Genomic DNA, 22691 nt, shown 5'->3' on the forward strand with positions numbered 1-22691 from the left:
CTCCATCCCCATCCCCATCCCCACTCCTATCTCCGTTCCCGTCTGAACCCCGTTCCCATCTCCACCCGATTCCCATCTCGATCCTAACCGAATACCCATTCCCGCGTCCGTCTCCATCCCGACCCACCCGCCCCTGCACGCCGACCCAATTATCACCCCTATTCCCACCCCCACCCACCGCCTCGGTCCCCGCACGCCGCGGTGGGCCCCGCGCGGCCGTCGCCGCTTTAAGGCAGCGCCGCCCCGCGTTGGGGCGGAGCGCGGTGACGCGCGGCCGGGCGGGCCGGGCCGGCTCCCACCGCAGCGCAGCGCGGGGCGGCTCCGAGGCGGTGGCGGCAGCGCCCGGCGGCCCCACCGGCACTCAGCGGCTGCGGCTCCGGGGCGGGACGCGCCCGCCTCCCCCCGCCCCCGGTCGCTCTCTCCCCGCGGCCGCCGCCCCCATGGCCGCCCCTCCGGGCCCCCAGCGCCGGGGCTGAGCCGCGCAGCTCCGAGGCGCCGCCCCGCTCTCCCCCCCCCCCCACCCCTCGCCCCCCCCCGCCCCAACCCCGCGGCTCCCGGGGATCCGCGCCCCCCCCGGCCGCGGCCGCCTCCCGGGGGCGGCGGGAGGAAGGCCGGGCGTGGGGCCGCCGGGCAGCGCAAGATGGCAGGAGGCGGCGGGGGCGGTCGCGGTCGCGGGGGGCTCTGCTGAGCGGCCCCGACGGGACGCGGGGACGCGGGGACGGAGCCCGCAGCCCCCAGCGGGGCGGGTGCAGAGAGCGGCGGCGAGGCGACATTCTTCCGACGGGAGGGGGGCGGGGGGGGGTCGGGCTCTCTTTTTCTTTTTTTTCTTTTTTTTTTTTTTTGCGTTTCCCTGCGCCTCCGCTCCGCTCTCCAATAGGGCAGCGCAAAATGGCTGAGGGCTGACTCGCCCGGAACCGCACGCTCCGGCCCCGCTCCGCTCCGCGCAGCCCCCCGGCCCCGCCGCGACCCCCGCCCGCCCGGCGCATTGTTCCGGGGCGGGGGAGCGGGGCAGCCCCGCTCGGAGCCCCTCCGGTCTTTTTTTTCTTTTTCTTTTTCTTTTTTTTTTTTTGCCCCTCTCCGAAGAGGACGCGGCCCCCCGTGAGAACCCCGGCAGGTTGATTTGGGGCTCTCCCCTCCCTCCCTTTGCGAAACCCATTTTCTTTTTCATTCCTATTTATGAACGGAGGCAGCGCCTGAATGGTTGGCCTGTCCTCCGCTGAGCTCCCCCATTCACCACCTCACATTTCCGAAGCGGCCGGGAGGGCTTTTTTTTTCCCCTCGCTTTTTCCTCTCTTGTCTTCCCTCCCCCCCCCCCATTTTATTTCTTATTCCTGCTGCAAACCTTTGGGGCTGCGGAGAGGATTCGCGGTTTGTTGGGTTTTTTTTTTTTTTTTTTTTTTTTTTTTTTTTTTTCACCGTCGTCATCATCGCTGTTATTTTCTCTCGATCTCCCCGGTCTTCCTCCTTTTCCCGTTTTGGATCTTAACCCTTTGATCCGTTTCCTTTAAAAGACTCCGATTCCGAGCTCCCATCGCGGAGAAAGCCGGGATAAAGCCCGGAGGCAGCCCGGCCGCTCTGCCGTAGTCGGCTTTGGGGGGGGGAGGGACAGAAGTCCCTTTAAAATACTGAATGTCGGCGGCGAACCCAAGGAACGAGGAGTGGAACCCTGAGCGCTGAATTTCCGAGCTTTATGTGGATCGCGGAGCCCGGCGCTGGATTTTGTATGGATTTCTTTCGACCTTCGGTAAGTTTCGGTTCGCCCTGCGTGCGGCTGCGAGCAGACCCGACGGTGCTGAGGGGGCTGTTGGGGCTGTGGGCTGTAAGTCCTCCGATGTCACGCTGCTGGCTGGTTGGCTTGTTATTTTTATTTTAACCGTTCGGGTTGTGTTTTTAACCAAACGCCACGGATTCGGCCCCGTCCCCGCGGACGTTCGGGGCCGGGTTGGATCGGGTCCGGCTCCCCGCTCTGCTGGTGGGCACCCGGCCCGTGGCAGGGCTTGGAGCTCGGTGAGCTCCGGGGTCCCCTCCGACCGGAGCCGTTCTGTGGCGTTTTCTCGCCCGAGATTCCTCGAGCGCTGCCCCGCGGCTCCTCGTGCCCTCGGCTTTGAGCCCCGTGGGGCGCGGGGGCAGCCCAGCCGTTCACCCCAACGCTTCCCGTTGTAGGGCGACGCGACCCCGGTGCCCGTCCGCAGACCCAACTGAGACGTTTGGTGGGCAGAGCCGCCAGCCGGCGCCGGCAGCGATGGCCGAGAACTGGAAGAACTGTTTCGAGGAGGAGCTCATCTGCCCCATCTGCCTGCACGTCTTTGTGGAGCCCGTCCAGCTCCCCTGCAAGCACAACTTCTGCCGGGGCTGCATCGGTGAGGCGTGGGCCAAGGAGACGGGCTTGGTGCGCTGTCCAGAGTGCAACCAGGCGTACAACCAGAAACCCAACCTGGAGAAGAACCTGAAGCTCACCAACATCGTGGAGAAGTTCAACTCGCTCAACCTGGAGAAGCCTCCCTCCGTCTTGCACTGCGTCTTCTGCCGCCGGGGCCCTCCGCTGCCCGCCCAGAAGATCTGCCTGAGGTGCGAGGCCCCGTGCTGCCAGTCCCACGTCCAGACCCACCTGCAGCAGCCCTCCACGGCCCGTGGGCACCTCCTGGTGGAGGCGGACGATGTGCGGGCCTGGAGCTGCCCCCAGCACAACGCCTACCGCCTGTACCACTGCGAGGCCGAGCAGGTGGCCGTCTGCCAGTTCTGCTGCTACTACAGCGGGGCCCACCAGGGACACTCGGTCTGTGACGTGGAGATCCGGCGCAATGAGATCAGGGTGAGTCCGGTGTCCGCTGAGGCCCGTGAGATGTTGTGGTGATCTCCGCCCAGCTCCAGTGTCCCGGTGTCCATGGGTGGGATGCGTGTCTTGGTGGTCGGTTGGCCGCCATGCTTGGGATCGTGGTTCCCGCGCGAGACGCTGTGGTGGTCTCCACCCCATGGAGAAACCGTGGGTGGGTGCATTTGATGGTCATCAGTTGGCCACCGCGCTCGAGGTCTGTCCACCGTGCTCTGTAGGAGGTGCTGGGGTAGCGGTCCTGAGCCCACCGTGCTGTGAGACCACTGGGGAGAGCCTGAGGAGGTTCCCCACCGTTGTAGAGGTTGCGTTGGGTAGGAGCCTCTTCATGGTGGGTCTCAGCTGGGGATTCTCCCTCTGCCTCCTGGATGTGTGGCATGCGGTATTTGTTTCCCAACATGCTCGTGTTTGCGTAGCGCCTACCCAAAAACCTTCCTCCTGGCCAACACCGCGGCCTGTTGTTGTAGAGCTTTGCCAGTGCCCTCCGCAGCACTGGGGCAGCCAGGAGGAAGTCAGCAGGAGCAGACATGTTAGATCGCAGCTCGGCCGGGTGCGGCGGGGAGGGCCGAACTGCAAGGATGGGGCCTCCCGTGGGGGTCTGCTGGGCCCTTGGTGTCCCCTTGGGGCGGAGGGTGGGGGGCGGGGGGGGTCCCGGTGCTGAGGAGGGGGTGATGGGAGATTTCAGCCCTGCCACGGTTCAGGGTCAGCTGGCGGCCGTTCGGTGACATGCATTAAAATTTGACGGTGGGTGGTGGTGTGTGTGGGGGGGTGAGGAGTCCTGAAATGCGGATCCAGGCGCCCGGCCCCGGGATGACAAAGCCGCCGCGCGACAGGGACGTGGCCCTGGCCATTGTAAGGCTGGTGAATGTCAGAGCCCTGCTCTTCCCACCGTCCTCCCCTTCCTCCCGTATGGCCGGCACCGGATGAGCTTCGTGTTAGGCATTCAGCAGAGATGTGGCTTCTTGCTCCGGGGGGCTCGGGGTTGGGTTTTGGCCAAAGAGTGCTTTTTCTAATCAGGATAAAGGGGCGGCAGGGGCCTGCCCCCGGCCCCTCCGGCAGCGGGAGGCGTTGTGTTCGGGGAAAGTGAGTCGGCCGTGCCTGTGGCTGGGCCATCTGGCAGTGGCTTTCACCACGGCTCCGCACCCTGAGGGGCATCGCACAGCCCCGCTGTCGCCCTGGTGCCCCCCGCCCACCTCGACCCTTCTGGAGGGCCCCGGCGCTCGTCCGACAAATAAATATTTAACAATGAATTGAATGGTGATTACTGTAAAATGGGGATGATTTCCTGTGTATTTTAATGTTGCCAAAATGAGTCACCATTTAGCAATAAAAAAAAAAAAAAAGGAGTCATAAATAAAAATTGCAGTATAATTACTTTCCAATTGGACGGCCAGGCCTGCGGGGGGGGGGCAGGGGGGGGCGGCTCCCAGCCTGAGCTCACAGGAAGGTTATTTTCCTCTCCAGGTTTTTTGGGGGAAAACCAGAGACCTCCATGGAGGTGCCACACGCGCCGGGAGGGGAAGGACCCAGGCAGGCTGATGGAGAAGGGCTGCTCTGTTTCTATTTATAGGGAATGGTTTTGGTCTCCCTCTGGCAGGGTGGGGGATCCACCCCGGCGGGCAGGGACGGGGACCCGGAGTGTTTTTCCAGGTCCTTTTCCAGGACGCTTTGATCCCATCGATCCCCGCTCTCTGCGTTTTCCTGTTGCTGTGCCGTCGTTAGGGCTGGATGTTGGCGTTCCGAACCACCTGGCGCAAAGCGAGGCCGAATTTTGGCCCTGCTGTGAAATCTGTGGATGTGCGGCCGGGTAGTGAAGGGTTTGTATAGTGGAGCTGCAGACTTACGGCGTGACCTTGGCCAAATCCCTTAGAACCTCCATCGCTGCATTATCTTAATATGCCATCCCTGCAGTGATCAGCTTGTCTCTTCTCACGGTTGGGTGCTCAGCCCCAGGCTGGGGAATGGGGCAGCGGCAGTGTCCCCGCTATGGCTCCCTGTTCTCATGGACCATGAGTGTAGCTACGTCAGCCCCCAGTTGGGCCACGTGCGCGTCCCCATCCCGTGTGTGCTCAGAGGCAATGTCTGCCCGTGTGCCCATGTCAGCGTGGGATTCCTGGCTGCTCCGCACCGGGGGATGCGCTGCTGGAGCATCGCGGTCCCTGCCAGCAAGTGGCCCTGAGAGATTTGTTCCGTGCGCGCCTCTGGGAAGCTCGTAACTGAGAAGTGAGTCAAAGTTTGGAGGCTCAGAGCCTCATCCTCCGCCCGGTGTCTGGCACGCGGGTTACGGGCGTGGGATCGACCCAGTGGTGGAGGTGGCCCCGGGGGGGCCGGGAGGCTGCAGTGCCCTCTGCCGTCATCGTTCCCTGCAGCCCACGTTGGGGGGCTTTGTGTTGGGCAGGCGGGGGCTCGGAGCTCTTTGAGGAGCAGACCCGGCGCTTCCTGAGCTTGCACGGCGCCCGGCATCGTGGACCTGCAGAGCCCTGGCTCACAGCTGGGTGAACCCAAGGGTGCGAGCGTAACGCAAGCAGTAAATAAAATATGTGGTTAATCTTGCTTTTGTGGGCGTATCAGCGCCTACCTCCCCTTCCCCCCCCGTGAGATGTTTTCTCCTTTGTTTCCTGTTTTTGTAGTGCTTAAAGGGGGAAAAAAAAAAAAAAAAAAAAGAAGCCACACTGCCAACCCACCCTCTTTTTGTGCTTCTTGACGTGGTGTCTGTGTCGAGGTCTTGAAACGAAACATTTTTTTCCTTCCATCTTTGCTGCCGGAGCCATTTAGCTCCCAAAGCAGGGCATGGGGGCACCTTCTCCTGGGCTGAAATCAGGAAGTTCCCCCAGTCGGAGCAGGACGCTCCCTAAGTATTTGTGTTTGCCCGGCACCGGGACGGGAGCACGAGTGGGAAGGCAGCAGCCAAAGAAGGACGTGTGAAAGGGGCTCACCCGAATGTTTGCTGGGTACCGCTGTGTTTGTCCCACCGCTGTGCGGGATGTGGTTGGTTGTAGTGCTGCTGGAGGTGCTGCCAGTGGAAGGGCTTGGCTGGGGGCTCTGCCCCTGCTTCGGTAACGCTTCAAGGCTCAGAGGCAGCTTCCCCCTGACCTGGCTTCCTGCGCTGTGTAGGAAGCAGGGAGAAAATCCCGCTGCCTTCTGAAAACCCCGGCACGGCTGAACGAAGAGGAGGCGGACGCGCCGTGACCTGTGGGAGGTTTGGGAGCCAGCCGTTCATGGTGTCTGGCTCCGACACGGTGTGCGTGTCCCTTGTCCTGTCCCCACGCTCCCCTCTGTGCCATGGGTGCGGAGGTGGCACCCGGCAAGCCCTGGTGCTGGGGATGTGGGGTCAGCCCCGCCGCAGGCTTGAGCTGCTGTAGGTCGATTTACTCCGGAACAGGTTTGGTGACTTGCTACGGGGAGGATTTTTATGGGCTCACTTATTTTCCAGATGAGTTGTTTATGAGGAGCGTGGCATGCAGCCCACGGAGGCACTGGGAGTGCAAGGACCCAAGTTCTCAGGTGTGAATTGAGTGCTGTGGGCTGGTGCCTGGCAGAGCTCTCTGAATGTACCCGGTCCCTGTGGTAGGCCCTGCGGAATGGGGGCTGTGCAGGTCTTTGAGCTGGAACCAGCATTTGCCCCTCCTGGGGTCTGGATGCAGGGCCTTTTTCTGCTGAGCTTGAGCACTTCCCTTGCCTGCAGCCTGTCAAGTCCCCAGCAGTTTCTTGCTTTAGACCCGCAGGCACGGGTTGTCTGCACAGTCACCCAAGAAGTGATGGCGGAGGTGGGGGACACGGGCATCAGGGCCTGCAGTGGGAGGAAGGAGGTGAAGAGGAGGAGGAGGAGGGGCCGTGCCAGAGGATGCTCTCTTCCCACGGTGGAAAGTACTGTGTGGATGGGTGCCGGTGAGGAGCAGGGTGGGAGGAGGAAAGATGCAGTCATCTGAAGGGCTTGAGCCAGGGCTGCAGGGGTGGAGATGTGACACTGGGGGACGTGGCTTGGTGGCCGTGGGGTGGCTTGATGGTTGAACTCAGTGATCCTAGAGGTCTTTTCCGACCTGAATGATTCTATGGCTCTTCCCATTCCCCAGCCCCCTGGGAGCCAGGGAACACGGGGAACCTCCTCTCCCATTCCCATGGCTCCCATGGCAAAGCGCTGACTGCGAGCCATCCCCAGAGCCGCGCTGGTACCCAGCAGCCCATGCTGACGGGCCCCTGCCCCTTCCCGAGCAGGGCAGAGCTCCGGGGGGTGGGAGGAGGAGGCAGATTTCCATGGCTCACAAAGGGCACAGGCGATCAGATCCGTGCAACTGCCCAAGAATAAAGAGGCTCTTACATTGCCGGCTGCCCTGACCTCTCTGCGCTCTGTTCGAGGGGACAGTGTGTGACCACACAGGGATTTCTCCGCTGCGCTTTGCAGGAAGGCAGCGGGCTTCAGTCCCCAGCCCTGCCTGCACACCGCTGTGTTTGTGCTTTTTCTGCTGGTTACCTTTCTGTTTGCTGGAAATCTCAGTATGCGGCGATAATTTTTCTTCCCTTCTCTTTAATTTCTTGTAATTTTTATTTTTGTTTTTTATTTTTTATTTTTTTTAAGTCTGACCCTGAAATGGGGCTGAGAGCAGCAGTGCTACCAGAGCAGGGACAAAAGTAACCAGGAAACACAGGGCAAGAGAGGAGGGATCGACACCGAAACAATGAAATAGCCAAGCAAGGGAAGGCTGAATGCTCAATAGCACAGGGCTTTGCAGAAATGCCTGGCTAGTGCAGTATTTTATAATCAGCTTCTGTGCTGGGCTGGCCTGCAACGGTAGTGTGATGGGGGAGGAATGCTTTGAATTAGCTGGATGCCAGAATTAATTCTGTCAGAATTCGAGTGTACATGTATGTACAGATTTATAAATAAACACTTGGAGCTAGATGCTGCTTTGCCACGCAGGCTCTGGGGCAGAATCTGGTCTGGCCTTGCTTTTTTCTTGGGGGGAGAAACTGAAATGCTGCGGGTCTGCAGCAGTGGCTGGTGACTTTGTCAAGTTGCCGCGTTCATCAGCAGCCTGCGGGCTGGGGAGGTGCTGGCTTGTTGCAGGAAGGGGGGGTGCTTGATGGAGTCAGTGCTTGGGTTTGTGTGGTGCGGTACCCGGCTGAAGCTCCCTTTGCTGCTGGTAGGGAAGATGGGGCAGATGCTACAAGGAGCTGTGGGGTTTGTGGGACACGGGCAAGGGATGTCCTCCCCTTCCCTTCGTGCATAGGAGGAGGTCTGGTAGGGGCACCCAGCCCTTCTCTGCCCAGGAGGGCTGAAGGCACCGTGGTTGGGAACGGGAGGAGATGCCTGCTCCCAAGCATGGAGGGATGGGCGGTTGTTTGCAAGCACGAGATGCTGGATGCACGCGAGAGATGTTACATCTGTCCTCCAGATGAACTCCGGGAAGAGGTTCCCAGTGCTGGATCCTTCCTGATAAGGGCAGCTCTGGCCCCTTCTCACCAGGGGACCGTGCCTGCCTGCTCTCTGCCTTGTGATGTGCCTGTGGTGGTGACAGGAGCGAAGTCTCTGTCTCAGAGCAGCACCCTGCTGTTCTGGAGCCGTGGCTCCTGCGTACCATACTCTCAAAATGCTCCGTTTGCTGGTCCGGTGCGCCACGACTGCCAGAAAATACATTAATTAGCACCAAGTGATTGAATTCCTCTGCCTTTTCTCCCGATCTCCGTGCTCTCTCTCTCCCAGTACCTCTCCTGTCTCAGCTCCCTGCTCTGGGGGGGCGGCTCCAGCGCGGGTTGCAAACAAGCGAGCTGCGGATGGCTCCAGATGAGGCAGTTGGCAGGGAGTGACGTTCCGGATGGCTGTGTCTCTCTGAAATATGAGTACACGCTGTCAGGCCAGCCGGCTGCAGGACGCGGCGCTGGGCTGCCCCTCTCCCCCCTCCCCATTGCACCGCATCCCCCCGGTCCTGCTCTCCTGCTGGGTGACCTGGGAGCTCCATCCCAGTGCTGGAGCCCCGTATCCTAATGGAGAGGCGGCTTCCCTGCTGTACAGCAGCATCGGATGGTTATTGTGTGGCTCCGACCCCCCCCGACCCCCACAGCCCCGTTGTCACTCCCGGTACTGGATCTGAGCTCTGGGCTTTGGTGCTGGGCCACGCGCAGACCAGTATTGATTGTGCCGGGGATGGGTGGCTATTTCTGTGGCAGTGCTGCAGGCTCTTGGGTTTTTGCTCCTGGATGTGCCGGGGCTGGGGGGAGTGGTGGCTGGAAGGGGCTTTCCCGTGTACATTGCCACGTCCTCGGGCTCTGTACCCTCCTGCTGGGGGGGCTGCATCCCTTTCCCCACCCGTATCCGCTGGCTGTTGGGTGGGAGCAAGCTTTCCCTGCAGGTGAAACTCCTCTGCACTCAGACAAAGGGATGGGGGTGCGGGTGCCTCCCTTTGTTCTCTGTCCTGGTACACCCAGCTCCGCCAGCAGAAGCCCCTCCATGCATGGCTCTCGGGTGGATGGAGTGGAAGAAATATGCCACGAGGTCCCATGTCCTGTGCTGTCCCTTTGAGGAGGGGGCTGCTCCCCCCATCCCTCCCTCCCTCGATGCTGTCAGGCCCCGTGATGGTGGGGGTGGCTGGATTTGGGGGGGATTACTGCAGCTCTCCTGCACTGTGTCGCTGGGTGTCTGTCAGAGAGGGGCTTGTGTGGGGTAGGGGCAGGATCTGCCCCGGGATGGAATGGGGTCACCTTTTGGTGTCGTGTTCTGTTCCCGTCTCAGCCTGCTGGGGCATACAGACAGGGGGCTGGAGGTGATGCCCTGTGCGTCCTGCAAAGGCCACCCCTCTCTGAACCCATCATCCATCAAGGCTGTGAGTCTAACGGGCAAAACTAGGGCCAGTCCTTGAGCCCAGGCTTTCGCAGCCCTTTGGTGGGATGGAAATTGCCCCCGCTCACAGCCCTAAGTATATGCACAGCCCCCAAGGCCTTGCTGGGCAGGGACCCCCCGGGCTGCCCCCACCCCAGTGGTTCTGCTCTTGGTCCTCCCTGAGGTCCGCTTGTGGCTCCTGGTATCTGTCAGCACATGCAGTGCTGATCACTGTTTATTGAGGTGCTTTTGCAGTCATCTAATAAATAACACCGAGGCGACAAGCAAAAGCAAAGCCGTCGTCTACGTGTTCAAGCTGGAGCTTCCTTGGGAAACATTCCTCCTTCCCAAAACGCAAGGCTGAGCTTTGCTGGAGAGAACGATGAGAAGCATCTGAGCAGACAACCTTCACGCTGCCTGCAGCCATGTGTCGTCACGGCGCAGGAATTTGAGGAAAGCATTGTGCTTCCCCTGGAGCTGGGGCTGGGAGCTGGAGGACGTGGGGTGGTGGGAGCCCGTGGGATGTGGACCCCAAGCTGTGGTGTGCAGGTAAGGAGAAGCCGTCACGCGCCCCAGGCAGCGCATGGGTGTTCTGGTGGGCGCGAGCTGTTGGGGCTGGACCTGCCCCTCTAGAAAATGGCAGCACGGCCCCAGCTGGAAATGGCTCCTCTGGCTGCACGCTGTGCACTGCCCATCCTGCGTGGCTCCGGCACATCCCTTAACCTTTGTGCTCCGCTGCATCCCCTTTAAAAGAGGATAATGAAAGTGAAAGAGGGAAGCGGCGGGTGCTGGAGGCACCTTGGGCTGCCAGGCTTGATAAAGTGCTGCTGATGCGCTGGGGACACGAGGAGCCAGGCTTTGAGTCTGCAGATCAAATGCTAGGTCCATCTGCCCTCAGATGTCCTCAGGGCTGCTCTGCTTTGCCCGGCTCCGCAGCGCCTGCGTGGAGAGAGGGCAGCCAGCAAAATCCCTCTTGTTTGGGGTCGGAGGCTGAGCTTCACGCACGGCTCGTGTGGGCTGGCAGCACCGGCGGGGAGCAGAGCAGATCTTTGCTCCTGGGAAGGAAGGAGCCGGCCGGGTCCGAGCTGCCGGGCTCTCATCTCCCATCAGATCTGAAAGATAGATGACACCTTGGGGGCCAGAGATCGATAATGTCAGAGGCTGGCCCGTAATCAGGCGAGATTAAAAACCAATGACAGGCGTCCTCCCAGGAGCAGCAGTCAGCATGTTGAAGGAGCACGGTGGGGGCTGCATCCGAGCCCCCTCCCCAGCAATGCCTCTGACATCGAGCAGGTCCCCTGCAGCACCCCGTCCCCTATCCCTGTGAGCTGGGCGGGTGGGGAGGACAAAAGCAAGCCAGCGTGGGGCTGATGTGTGGGGCTATTACGTGCTGGGGTAGATTGGGGCTGCAGGAAAGGGGGTGGTAAGGCTGCGTGGTGAGGCTGCGGGGCTGTGGGTATCGCCTCGTAAAGACGCTTGGTTTTGAGTATGGGATCGGAGAGAGGAATGTGGGGAGTGCTGGTGGCTTCTGACTTTGCTTGGATCTGTTGGTTTTACCTGCTTTTGTTTATTAACCAAGGCCAGATGCACATGGGCAGAGATGGGCAGTCAGGGCACACAGTCACATTTCGAGGCGCTGGTTTTGGGGTCACCTTCCCATGTGGCAGCGGCCCACCTCAGTGGAGGAGGTTGGATTCATTTATTTGCAAGAGCACATTGCTATAAACTCCTGCCCCTTTTTCCCGTGCGTCCTTCAATGGGTGTGCAATCCTTTGCCACGCTCGGGCTCGGAAATACGATGTTTCTATTCCTTCCCAAAGTCAAGGGCAATGAAAGGAGAAGGGGCCGTGCTGCCCTGCACGCTGGGAGCTGGAGGTGCTGGCTGCCTTTGCCCTGGGCTCCTATTCCCCTTCCTCCCACTCCCCGCCAGGAAGCCTGGTGCTGTGAAGTAATGCCTGCTGACACTGTGCTGTGCCGGGGGCGAAACGGGGAGCGCGGGGAGCTGGGGAGTGGGCTGTGTGCTGTGGGAGCCGGGGGCTTGCCTCTCCTTGGGCTGCCCCAGGGCTCCGTGCATCTCTGTGGTTACAGTCATGTCATGAGCACGCAGGGCTCAGCAGCTGGCTGGGTGGGAACCACAGGTCCCAGTGTGCTCCCCAAGGGAGTGTGGGGCTGTGGGATACGTGGTCCCCTCTGATCTGGCATCGCTGTGCTGCAGAGCCCAGGTCCCTGCCTCCTGCTCCAGACTGGATGCTAGGATCAGTCTTTTACAGTAAGGGCGGTGAGGCGCTGGCACGGGTTGCCCAGAGAGGTGGTAGCTGCCTCCACCCTGGAGACACCCAAGGTCGGGGTGGAGGGGCTCTGAGCACCTGATGGAGCTGTAGGCGTCCCTGTTCAGTGCAGGGGAGTGGGATTGGATGTCCTTTACAGGTCCCTTCCAACTCAAACGGTTCTCTGCTCCGCCAGCCCGCAGCTCAGCCCTTCTGTGTCACCGAGCCGGGGAGGGGATTCAGTCCTATTCTTACTCATTTGCAATGTAAATATTTTGATCCCGAGGACGTTGCTGGGAGCTGGGTGTCACGTCGAGGAGCGTGATTCATTCATGCTGCCGCCGCTCGGAGCACAATGAGGCGGCGCTGGGACTGATCCCATGGATTTCCTGCGAGCGCGGCTGGCGGGGAGATGGGACGTCACGTTTGGCTGAGCCCTCTTCGCTCCATCCCTGCGAGCCACGCGGGCCGTGCCCTGCCCTGCCCTGCCCGGGCCTTGCCGCCTCCCCGCTGCCATGGCCGCAGGCTTTGCGCTTGGTCCATCCATCCCTCGCTTTCCTCACAGGGGCTCTGCTCCCCGTGCTGGGATGCCGGCGGGGCGCGCGGGCGGTGCCGGGGCCGATCCCTGCGTCCCTCGCACGTCTCCATCGCGTGCGGTGAGTGCCGCCCGTCCCCGCTGCGCTTGCAGCCAGGTGCGGCTCCGCATTCGTTCTGGCACCCTTCGTTAGTCGGTGTTTGTTCACGCCGCATTCTTCTTTCTGCTGGCTTGTTTGGACACGCACTGGTACATTCACGGCACTCAGGCGGTAACGTGAGGCTCTTTCCCATTAGGAAAGGGGCCAGGATTTGGGGGGCTGGGAGGGCGGCTTAAGCGGTAGTTTCTGAGATATTTCCTCCCGCTGCCACACCCTGCGTGAAAGAGCAATATCCGCGGCTTCAGCTGCTATCGCCCGGCTTCGAACGTCTCTCTTTTAATATAGATTGGTATCATTTTGCATTTTAAAGTAAAAACACGCTGCAAGCTGCAGACAGCTGTCGGTTGGCAGCTTTGTTTGAACATCTGGTGTTGCTGGGCTGCTGTTCAGCACGCTCTGACTACGGGATTCATAAAGATTAGAATCCGGGCGCTCGGATTCTCAACAGCCACCGCCTCGCAAAGACGGGGCGGGGGGGAAAACCCAGCGGCTGCCCTGCGAGGGGGCACTGTTGGGGTCTCTGCTGTGTCGCACCGCGGTGCTCAGCCCACGGAGCCCAGCAGCGGGGTGCTGCAGAGGTGCCTGTCGGGGTGCGTCGTTTCCAGGAGAAATGGGGCCCTCCTCCTTGACTCAGCCGCTGGGATCACCACGGCCGTAGGTCCAGTCCGTGCCCGCGCTCTCCCGTGGGCACCTCGCAGCACTGAGCAGCCTTTAAGCCCCTAACAGGTTTTGTAGATCCTGTTAGTTGATCTGCATTTCTGCAGAGCTCTCCGGACGCAGCCCATTGGCGCGTAAGTCACCTTGACTCACCATAAGGCGCTGACTCCCAAGTCACTTTCAGGCTCCATTTCTCAGTCGGAGGTGCACAAAAGAAATAAGTGTCCTCTTATCTTTATTAGGAAAAAAAAAAAAGCTGCCTGGAGAAACGTAGCTGTGCTCTGGTTGGTGCAAGGCAGTAACCGAGGTGCGTGTAAACCTGTTCTGCCCTTGTTGGTGTTGGTTTAACTTACCAGTACAAATTAGAATAGCCTTGAGCAGTTGGAAGTTTAACTGCATCGGTTAGGAGGAAAAGAGTCACTGCCTTGGAATGAAAGTGGGGATCTCTCCCTCATGCTGCCCTGAGCCCGGAGAGGAGCTCTGGCACAGCCAGGCCCATCGGTTCCAGGACCCCAAACTGGGCAGTGATGGGGCACGTGGCCATGGGTTGTCACCTCCACACTAATGGACGGTGGTGGGGCACGTGGCTGTGGGTTGTCACCTCTGCGCCAGCGGACAATGATGGGGTGTGTGGCTATGGGTTGTCTTTGCACTGACGGACATCCCTGCGGCTGGGAAATGGGAACCACCAGCCACATGAGTAGCACTGCAGGTAGCACATGGGCGCCCTCCGTCTGTGTCCAAGTCCTTGGTTGGTCCCAGGGAGCGGGGTCAGCCCCTGCCCGCCTCACTGAGCCGTGGGGCAAGAGCAGGACCAGGGGCTGTGGCTGAGGGTTCAGACCTTGCTGGCTCATGTCAAGCAGAGGTCTTTGGGCAGGGGAGAGGCAGCTCAGCCTTCAGCAGGAGGGAGGGAGAGGCTGGCTGCATTTCAGCCCTGCGGGGAGAACGCTCTGAGATCACACAGGCCAGCTGGATCTTGAATCCGAGATGTTTATTTGGAAGAGGGAGTGCGGGTTTCTCAATTGTACAGGGGCTGCAGATGGGGGTAGGCTGGCTGCCGGGCGATGGGAGTGGGTCTGCATGGGGTGGTTGCATTGGAAAGCAAAGGCATCGCACCAGGACAGCCTGGGACAGCACTGGGCTGCAACACACAGCAGCCTGGAGGGTGTTGGGATCCACTGGGGGCGAGTGGATGGAGGCAGGACTGGGGGTGCTGCCAAAGCTCACTAGTTTCTTCATGGGGATTATGGAAGGAACAACTCATGTATGATACAGCGCAGCAGCGTGATAGAGGGCTGGTGTGAGGGGCAGGGCTTTGTGATATGACCGAGTTACAACCTCCTGTTGGGGCTGCCTCTATGAAACGAGAGACTGAAGAGGGAGAAAAGAAGGCTAGGGCCCCTGCAGCTTCCATCTGAACTGATAAAAACTTTCATCCTGGAGGATGCTGCTGCAGGAAAACAGTGACAGCCTTCCTGGGCGTCATGCTTGGAGGAGGCTGGGGTCTAAAGGAGTGGAAGCAGGAGCTGGGCTGTCCCTACCCCCTGACACCATGGAAGGGTCACCCGGCTCCCTGCTGGTGTGGCCGGACAGAAGGCAGAGCCCCAAGTAATCCCTGCAGCAGGAGGAAGCAGGGGCTGGGGAGGGGAATGGATGGCCTCAAGGTCCTTCTGAAGGTCGCTGCTGGACCGAGAATAGGTCCCCATTTCCCGGCCTCCAGTATCCTGCTGCCAGCCTCTGCCGTGCAAGGCCTCCTGGTTTCCCCCTGCTCACAAGCTTTTCCTTGCTGCAGATATAAACAGGGGGAAGAGCATCCTGCAGGATGGGCTCAGCCCCAGGGCTGTGGGCACCAGTGTGTCCCCACACCTGCGGGTTGTGGCTGGGGGGAGCACCTGGCTGCAGCCCCTGCTGGAGTGGGCAGCGGGGATGGGGCATGGGGTGCTGGGGTGATTACAGGAGATAGGAATTGGGGTTCTGTCCTGTGTTTGCTCCTCACGGAGTGCTCAGTGGCTTGCAAGGAGGTGGGATGGGATTGCTTGGAGTGAGCAAAGGGCTCTCTGGTGCTCCCAGCTCTGGATATCCCAGGCAGGTCCTCTGCCCTACGAGGGATCAAGCAGCCCCACTTCTGCATGGGGAGCAGCACAAGAAAAGCAAAACCCCACACTGAGGGCAGAGGGGGAGACCTGGTGCTCCATCCTGAGCCCCCCCCCCCCCCCCCCCCACTTACTGTAAGTGTGTGCAAGATGAAACCCCAGCAGCAAACATTTCCTTCCTGTCTCTGTAAGGCAATCAGCTCCTGACGGTGCTGCGGGGCTTTGCGAGAGCTGCGTGTGCCCGGACGGTCAGCGTGAGACCCTGGGGTCTGTGGCGTTCCCAGATCTGGGGGTCTCCCCCTGCCCTGGGCTGGGTTTGAGGGATCTCCTTTGTTTGGGGAACGTGTGGGCTCTGCCCGTGATGCTGCAGCGCTAGGGGACATCCTCAGGATGGACCAGAATAGCTCTGCATGTGGGTTTTTCTTAGAAAATCAGTCAGTGGGTGTGAGGCCGGGCAGCTGTGTCTGTGCGTCCCTCCCTGCCGCCGGCGTTTTGCACATTAGCATTCAGCAGCGCGACCTCAGGCCCAGCTCCAGCCCCGCGGAGCTCCGTGCCGGGATGCTCCTCAATGGGTGCCCTTGATGCAGGTCCTGCGCTCCGCTGCAGGTGGCTGGAGCCATTCCCGAGAAAAGCATCTGTCCTCCGCCGCTCCTCTGCTCCCGTCCCACCTTCCTCCTCCTCCTCCTCGCCCGTCCTGCCCCGCTCCCTCCATCCCGTCCTTCCGGTGGCGGCGCACAATGTCCCCATTCAGGCGGTGGCTGCGCTTTGGTGGTGGGGGGACGGCGCGGGGCCGCGGGAGGAGGATGCGGGGAGCGACGTGCCTGGCCCCAGCCAGCTGCAGGGCTTCTGCTCCCTCCCACACCCCAACCTCTGCAGGTTTGGGGCTTTAGAAGTGTTCCTTACAGCCCCGGTTGGGGCCTGGAGCCGTGCGGTGACCCTACATCATCGGGGCTGTCACCATGGCACAAGCTCTGCCCTGGCCTTAATTTCTTGCTGCACCGTTGTTGATTCTGCTCTTGAGTCTCAGCTGTTTTTGCTGTTATTTTTTTCCATGAGAAAGGGACGAGATCCCATATAATTCTGTCAGAACAAGCTGGCATCCAGCAGCCAGCACTGCCTCACTTGGAACCCAATGGATTGGGGTGGAACAGCCCGACCACAGATTAATACATTAATTAATTTGTCACATTAGTTCACATCTGTCGACACTGAAATACAATATTCCTCCGTGCTGGGGAGCTCCATTTGTAACTATGGTTGGAGATAACAGATTTGTGATTGAGGAACGCTGGTCCTCGTGGGGTCTGAGGGGCTCCTCCAGAACCCACAGCCGGAGGGCCCCTGGCACCTTCCGTGCCTCGGAATATGAATTGGAGCTGCTCGGAGCCTGGGAAGGTCTCGTGCAGGGAGAATGCGCACGGAGAGGGCTGCAGCCATCCCAGCACCAAGGTCATGCATGAAATACGAGAAATTACCCTGAGAAATTCTGATCCTGGAGGAGGAGGAGGAGTTCATGACTTCAGAAATACCAGATTTGGGAGGGGATGGAAGGGAAAGGGATATATTTTCCTTTTCAAAATACTGAAGGAATTCGGCCTGCGCTGCAGAGACAATGAGATTTCACCCCTCAGTGCCAAAAGGGCAGTTTGTACCCCTGTGTCCTGGTTGGGTTTCAGTGGCTGTGGGTGAGAAACTCCCAATCCCAGGCACGGATGGGATGGAGCTGACAGTGCGTGCCCAGTGCTGCTTGGTCCATCAATCCCTGCAGCATCGTCACACCCTGGGGCTGGTGGTGTCCCCGTGGCCACGTCCGTGTGTCTGTCTGCATAGCGTGGGTGCGCACATGGGCACTGTGGCACGCAGCTGTGAGCAGGGGGATGGGGTTTTCTTATCTCCTCGTCATTATTAGCAGTGAGAGCTGCTTTTGGGGCGATGGCTGTGCCATGAGGCCAGGGTGGAGGTGCCCCAGCCCTTATGGAAAACAACAGGATGGAGAAGGCTTCCAGTTCCTGCTCCGAGCGGAGTTGGAGGTGACAGCCTTTCCCCACAACACAATTAATCCCGGCAGCGCTTCTGCCGCCCTCCCCCTCCCACCTCGTCCAGGAATTAATTACTTGATTATAAATCCCCGAGTGGCGGTTTATAATAGCAATAATCCCCTCGAAACTCATCCTTGCTGCCGCTTTCTGCCCGTCTCGCCCCCACCGCCGGAGCCCCCCTGTGCTGGGGGTCAGGATCCTTCATGGGGCCGGGGCTCACCCCGATGGCGTTCTGTCCCAGTTCTTTGGTGCTCACTGGAGCCCAGCCCTGGGGTAACGCAGCTCGGTGCCTCCTCTCTCTGTCCCTCCTGATTGCACTGACACTAGCTCTGAGGCTTGTCACAGTGGCGGGGATGGGAGAAAGGATGTGGCGTGGCGTGGGGTGTGCGGGAGGGATGAGGATGGCTCACGGCGGACACCGGGGGTGGGTGATGGGCATCCAAGTGGTGCTTCCATAGCGAGAGATGAATCCTTCCACGTGTCCCTCCAGGGCTTGGCTGGGACCAAACTGTGTGGTGAAATGGTACTCAGGGGGCTACCTCTAAGGTTCCCAGCCCTTAGAGCTTCATGTGGGCATCCTGGGGTGAGAGCCCATGAGCTCATCTTTGCTCTGGGATGATCCCAGAGCTCGGCTCTGACAGCTGCTCCTCTCTTCTTCCCCTGCAGAAGATGCTGATGAAGCAGCAGGACCGCCTGGAGGAGCGGGAGCAGGACATTGAGGAGCAGCTCTACAAGCTGGAGTCTGACAAGCGGCTGGTGGAGGTAATGGGGCCGGCGCCAAGGCCGGCACCCCGTGGGACTGGGGTGGGCAGTAGGGTGGGGATGGGGAAGGATCCGGGTGTCCTGCATTGTCAGAGGTTTGGGGCTGCCAAGGGGCTGACTCTGCTGCCATCCCCCAGGAGAAGGTGAGCCAGCTGAAGGATGAGGTGCGCCTGCAGTATGAGAAGATGCACCAGATCTTGGACGAAGACTTGCGAAAGACCATGGAGATCCTGGACAAGGCCCAGGCCAAGTTCTGCAATGAGAACGCAGCCCAGGTCCTGCATCTCAATGAGCGCATGCAGGAGGCCAAAAAGCTCCTCAGCTCTGTCCAGGTCATGTTTGACAAAACTGAGGATATCAATTTCATGAAGGTGAGAACCCTGTGCCGGGGTGGGAGGCGGCCACAGACTGGGTTTGGTGGTGGGGAGGTTAGGCTCACAATGAGGGGCTGGGGACACTGGTCTGGTGGAGCAGCCAACATCTCTAGTGGGTTCAGTGGTGCCCAGTGGGATTGGTGCAAAGAGGGGACAGAGGGGTTTGGGACTCAGTGCCCTTCCTGGGCCTTGCCACACTTGTGGCTCACCCAGATGGGGAGGGTGGTGGGATACTCAAGGACCAGGTGGCTCTACCACCTCCTGGTCCCCTGCTGGCTCTGGTGTGTCCACCAGGAGCATGGGGCGATCCAGGAGTGCTGTGGGTTAGCACGTCTTGCGTCCGTGGGATGTGGAGGCTTCCTCTTGCCCTGACCACAGACACCCAGGCACTTTGTCTCCTCCTGGGGGAACGCAGAAGGTGACACCAGTAGGGAGGTGGATGCTGGGATGAGGGCTGTCCTCACTGACCAGGGCTTCTCCTTCCTTTCCTAGAACACCAAGTCCGTGAAAATCCTAATGGACAGGTGAGTGCAGCGAGCGTGTCTGGAGAAGGGGGCTGTTGTGAGGTACGGCAGTGTGACCTACAGAGGCAGAGCAGGGCTGGGGATGCTGCAGGGCCTCTGTTTCCATCTCCAGAGTGAGCTGGGCTGGCAGTGCTGGAGTTGCCCTGAGCCACTGGGGAGGGACCTGGGGGTAACGGATGGGAGCAGCTCCTGGGGAAGAAATTCAGCCCCAGAGAGGGTGGGGAAAGGAGCCACCCCTGTGTGCGTTTTGTTCCTCACCTCTCCTCTCTGCCCCTGTCTCAACAGGACCCAGAACTGTACTGGTGGCAGCCTGCCCCCACCCAAAATTGGCCACCTCAACTCCAAGCTCTTCCTGAATGAGATCGCCAAGAAGGAGAAGCAGCTCAGGAAGCTGCTGGAAGGTGGGTGAGGAGGGAGCGCTCGGGGAACAGGGCTTGGCTGCCTCTTGCATCCAGCACTGGGCATCCTGCAGGTCCCAACACGAGAAGGTGGGGAGGGCTGTTGGGCTGCAGGAACCCTCTGTGGTCCGGATTGGAACACGGAGATGCTGTGAAGGCACTGTGTGGCTTGTGGGATGGATGCACGCTGGGGTGGTGATGCCTTGCTTTGCCTGCGGGTCCGGGGCCATCGGGACGGCAACCTGACACAGTCCCGCTCTTTTGTTCTCCCCGCAGGTCCCCTGAGCACCCCCGTCCCCTTCCTGCAGAGCATCCCCATGTACCCCTGCACCGTCAGCAACTCCGGCGCGGAGAAGCGCAAGCACTCCACCGCCTTCCCCGAGGGCAGCTTCCTCGAGCCATCGTCCGGGACTGTGGCCAGCCAGTACATGAGCCAGGGCGCGTCGGCCGGCGAGGGGCAGTCCGCACAAGCCATGGTGCCTTGTAGCTCCACGCAGCACATTGTAGGACTTCCCAGCGGCCCGCAGCCGGTGCACTCGGGCTCCGTCTTCAACCCATCTCACTACCCCAACACCACGTCATCTCAGCAGTCCGTGCTCTCGCAGTACGGCGGGCGCAAAATCCTCGTCTGCTCGGTGGACAACTGTTACTGTTCCTCGGTGTCCAACCACAGCGGGCATCAGCCCTACCCGCGCTCGGGGCACTTCCCCTGGACAGTCTCCTCGCAGGAGTACTCCCACCCGCTGCCACCCGCGCCCGCCGTGCCCCAGTCACTGCCGGGACTTGCAGTGCGGGATTGGATTGACGCGTCCCAGCAGCACAGCCGGCAGGATTTCTATAGGGTGTACGGCCAGCCCTCGGCCAAACACTACGTCACCAGTTAACCCGGCGGACGGCGCGTCGGAGAGAGGAGTTGTGCTTCGTTTGGACTTTCTGTTGCTTTTCTTTTCTTTCGAGTTAAACCCGGCGTCCTTCCGCCTCGCGCCCCTCCAGGATTTTGGGGAGGGTTCGTCTCTCATCTCCTTTCTATTTTCATTTTTAAATGAAATAATAATGCTTATTTCCTTTCAATTCTTTTTAATTTAATTTCGGAATGTCCCTCCTGCCCCTTGCTGGAAAAGATGAGGGGGGAATTACGGAGAAGCGGTGGATGGGGATCTCCGTTGGGCGCGCTGCCCTCGCTCGCTGCCGACACCTCCGAAGGGACAATGGCACCTTCTCTGCTCCCACTTCTCTCAGTTATCCTTCTGGTTTGGTTCAGTTTCCCCCTTTCCCGACCCTTCTTTTTCCCTTTTTAAAATGAAAGAAAAAAAAAATAATCTATCATTGATTCAGTATGAAATGATACGTGTAGATTTTGGGTTTGTTACTTTGATTTTTTTTTTTTTAAAGGCTGATTTTTTTGTGTTCAAGGCCACCACCTCTCACACGTCTCGGCGTTGGTTGGTTTTGGTTTGGTTTCTTCTCCCCCCCCCCACCTTCTTCTTTCAGAGATTTGTAAATACACAATGGCAGGAAATTTAATGCACAAAAAAAAAAAAAACCCAACAAAAAACAAACAAAACAAAAAAAAACAACAACAAAAAAAGGGAAAATAAACTTAAAAAAATAAAAAAACCACGAATAAATAATAATAATTAAAAAAAAAACAACAACAACAAAGAAACTGTTCTAGTTTTCAGGAGGGGAAGTGTTGCAAAACGCACCCCCCCGCGTATCGCTGATGCAACTTCCTGTAACAAGCACTTTGTATAAAAAAAAAAGTGGACTTCCTGCTATAAGGCACAGGTATTTATTCTGTAACCAATTTTAGAACACACACACACGCACACACACACACAAATATTCAAATAAATGTGATCACTTAGTGCAACCGCCTCGCTCTGCTGCGCTCTGCTGCGCTCTGCCCGGTGCGGCTCCGCGTGGCTCTGCGTTCTGGGGAGGAGCAGCGCTGGGGTCGAGATGAGAGCCCCTGAGCCAGCCCAGAACCCAACGTGCCCCGTAGGGCCGCGGGTCCCCTCCCTGGGTTCGTCTCCCAGGGGGACCCTCCCAGCCCGCGAGGATGTGAGTCAGGCGCGGGGCCGCGTCCTGCCCGCGGCCTCTGGAACAATCCCCATTGTGGTGGCACAGGGATGAGGATGGGGACGGTGGCTTCGCTGCCTGCAGCGGGATTGGGCATGGCACAGCCCCAGCCCTGCGGGAAGGATGAGGAAATGGCGTTGTGTGGGGCTGAGCTGCTCTTCCAGGGGAATGGAGGCTGGTGGAGGGGAATGGAAGCTAACGGGGCCGATCTAGGGGGAAAAGGAGTAGCAGCCTCTATTTGGCCGATAGAGGGGAATGGAGGCCAGCAGAGGGGAACGGAGGCCAATGAGGCCAATCCAGGGGAAAATTGGGGCAATAGAGGGGAATGGGGGCCAACAGAGGGGAATAGAGTCCAATAGAGGGAGGTGGAAGCCAATGGGGCTAATCCAGGGGAAAACTGGGGCAATAGAGGGGAATGGAGGCCAGCAGAGGGGAATGGAGGTCAGCGGGGCCAACGGAGGGGAATGGAGAGGCCGCTGCGGCCAATGGAGTGGAATGGAGGCCAAGGGGGCCTATCCAGGGGAAAATGGGGCTTTCTGGAGGCATTCAGGGATTTCTGTCATTCTTTTCAGGATTGGGTTTCTCTGCATTTTTTTTTCTTTACTCTCCCAGCTGTCCTCATCCTCCTCCTCTGCGCAGCTGTGGGCATTAAGGCACCTGTTGCCTATAGACGGGGCTCTGGGACATGTCCCCACCTGTCCCTATGCCTCACTGGAGCCCCAAACCCAGCGCTGAGCCTTGGTAAAAACCCCTGGCCACTGACAAGACCCCAGCACTGGAACTGCTTGATGGCACATGGGGACGTGGTGGCCTTGTGGTGGCAGCGGGACCAAGGGGGTAAGCCCAGTGCTGTGGGGATCTGCTGATGAATGGCTCAATCTGAGGGGGAGAGGAGGAGAGGGCGAGCGGGGGCCATCCGTAAACAGCTCGAGTTGTGAATGGAAGGAGATGGATTGGGAGCTGGGTGAAAACATGTCACACGGTGGAAAGAAAAATGAGCAGCTGGGCCGGACCAAATTGGTGTCTGATGAAGGACATGGGGCCGGGCGGAAAAAGGATCACGGGGCCGGGGGAGGCTGATGGGGAACAGCTGGGGCCAGGCACACACATCTGGTGGAGTGGCAAGCGGAGAGGTGGCACCAACACTTGGGTTGTC

General features: G+C 59.6%; 1 protein-coding gene across 1 annotated transcript; it reads left to right on the plus strand.

Moving 5' to 3' along the window:
- Positions 1 to 1414: 1414 nt before the first annotated feature.
- On the plus strand, positions 1415 to 21326 carry TRIM8 (tripartite motif containing 8). The gene is made up of 7 exons (NM_001031233.2): positions 1415 to 1744; positions 2164 to 2812; positions 18062 to 18157; positions 18295 to 18528; positions 19024 to 19055; positions 19341 to 19456; positions 19730 to 21326. The coding sequence occupies exons 2-7, from the start codon at positions 2243 to 2245 to the stop codon at positions 20335 to 20337; spliced, it is 1656 nt and encodes a 551-aa protein (NP_001026404.2). The 5' UTR covers positions 1415 to 1744; positions 2164 to 2242; the 3' UTR covers positions 20338 to 21326.
- Positions 21327 to 22691: the final 1365 nt, after the last annotated feature.

Source organism: Gallus gallus, chromosome 6 (assembly GCF_016699485.2).
Source record: "Gallus gallus isolate bGalGal1 chromosome 6, bGalGal1.mat.broiler.GRCg7b, whole genome shotgun sequence".
Taxonomy (NCBI): domain Eukaryota; kingdom Metazoa; phylum Chordata; class Aves; order Galliformes; family Phasianidae; genus Gallus; species Gallus gallus.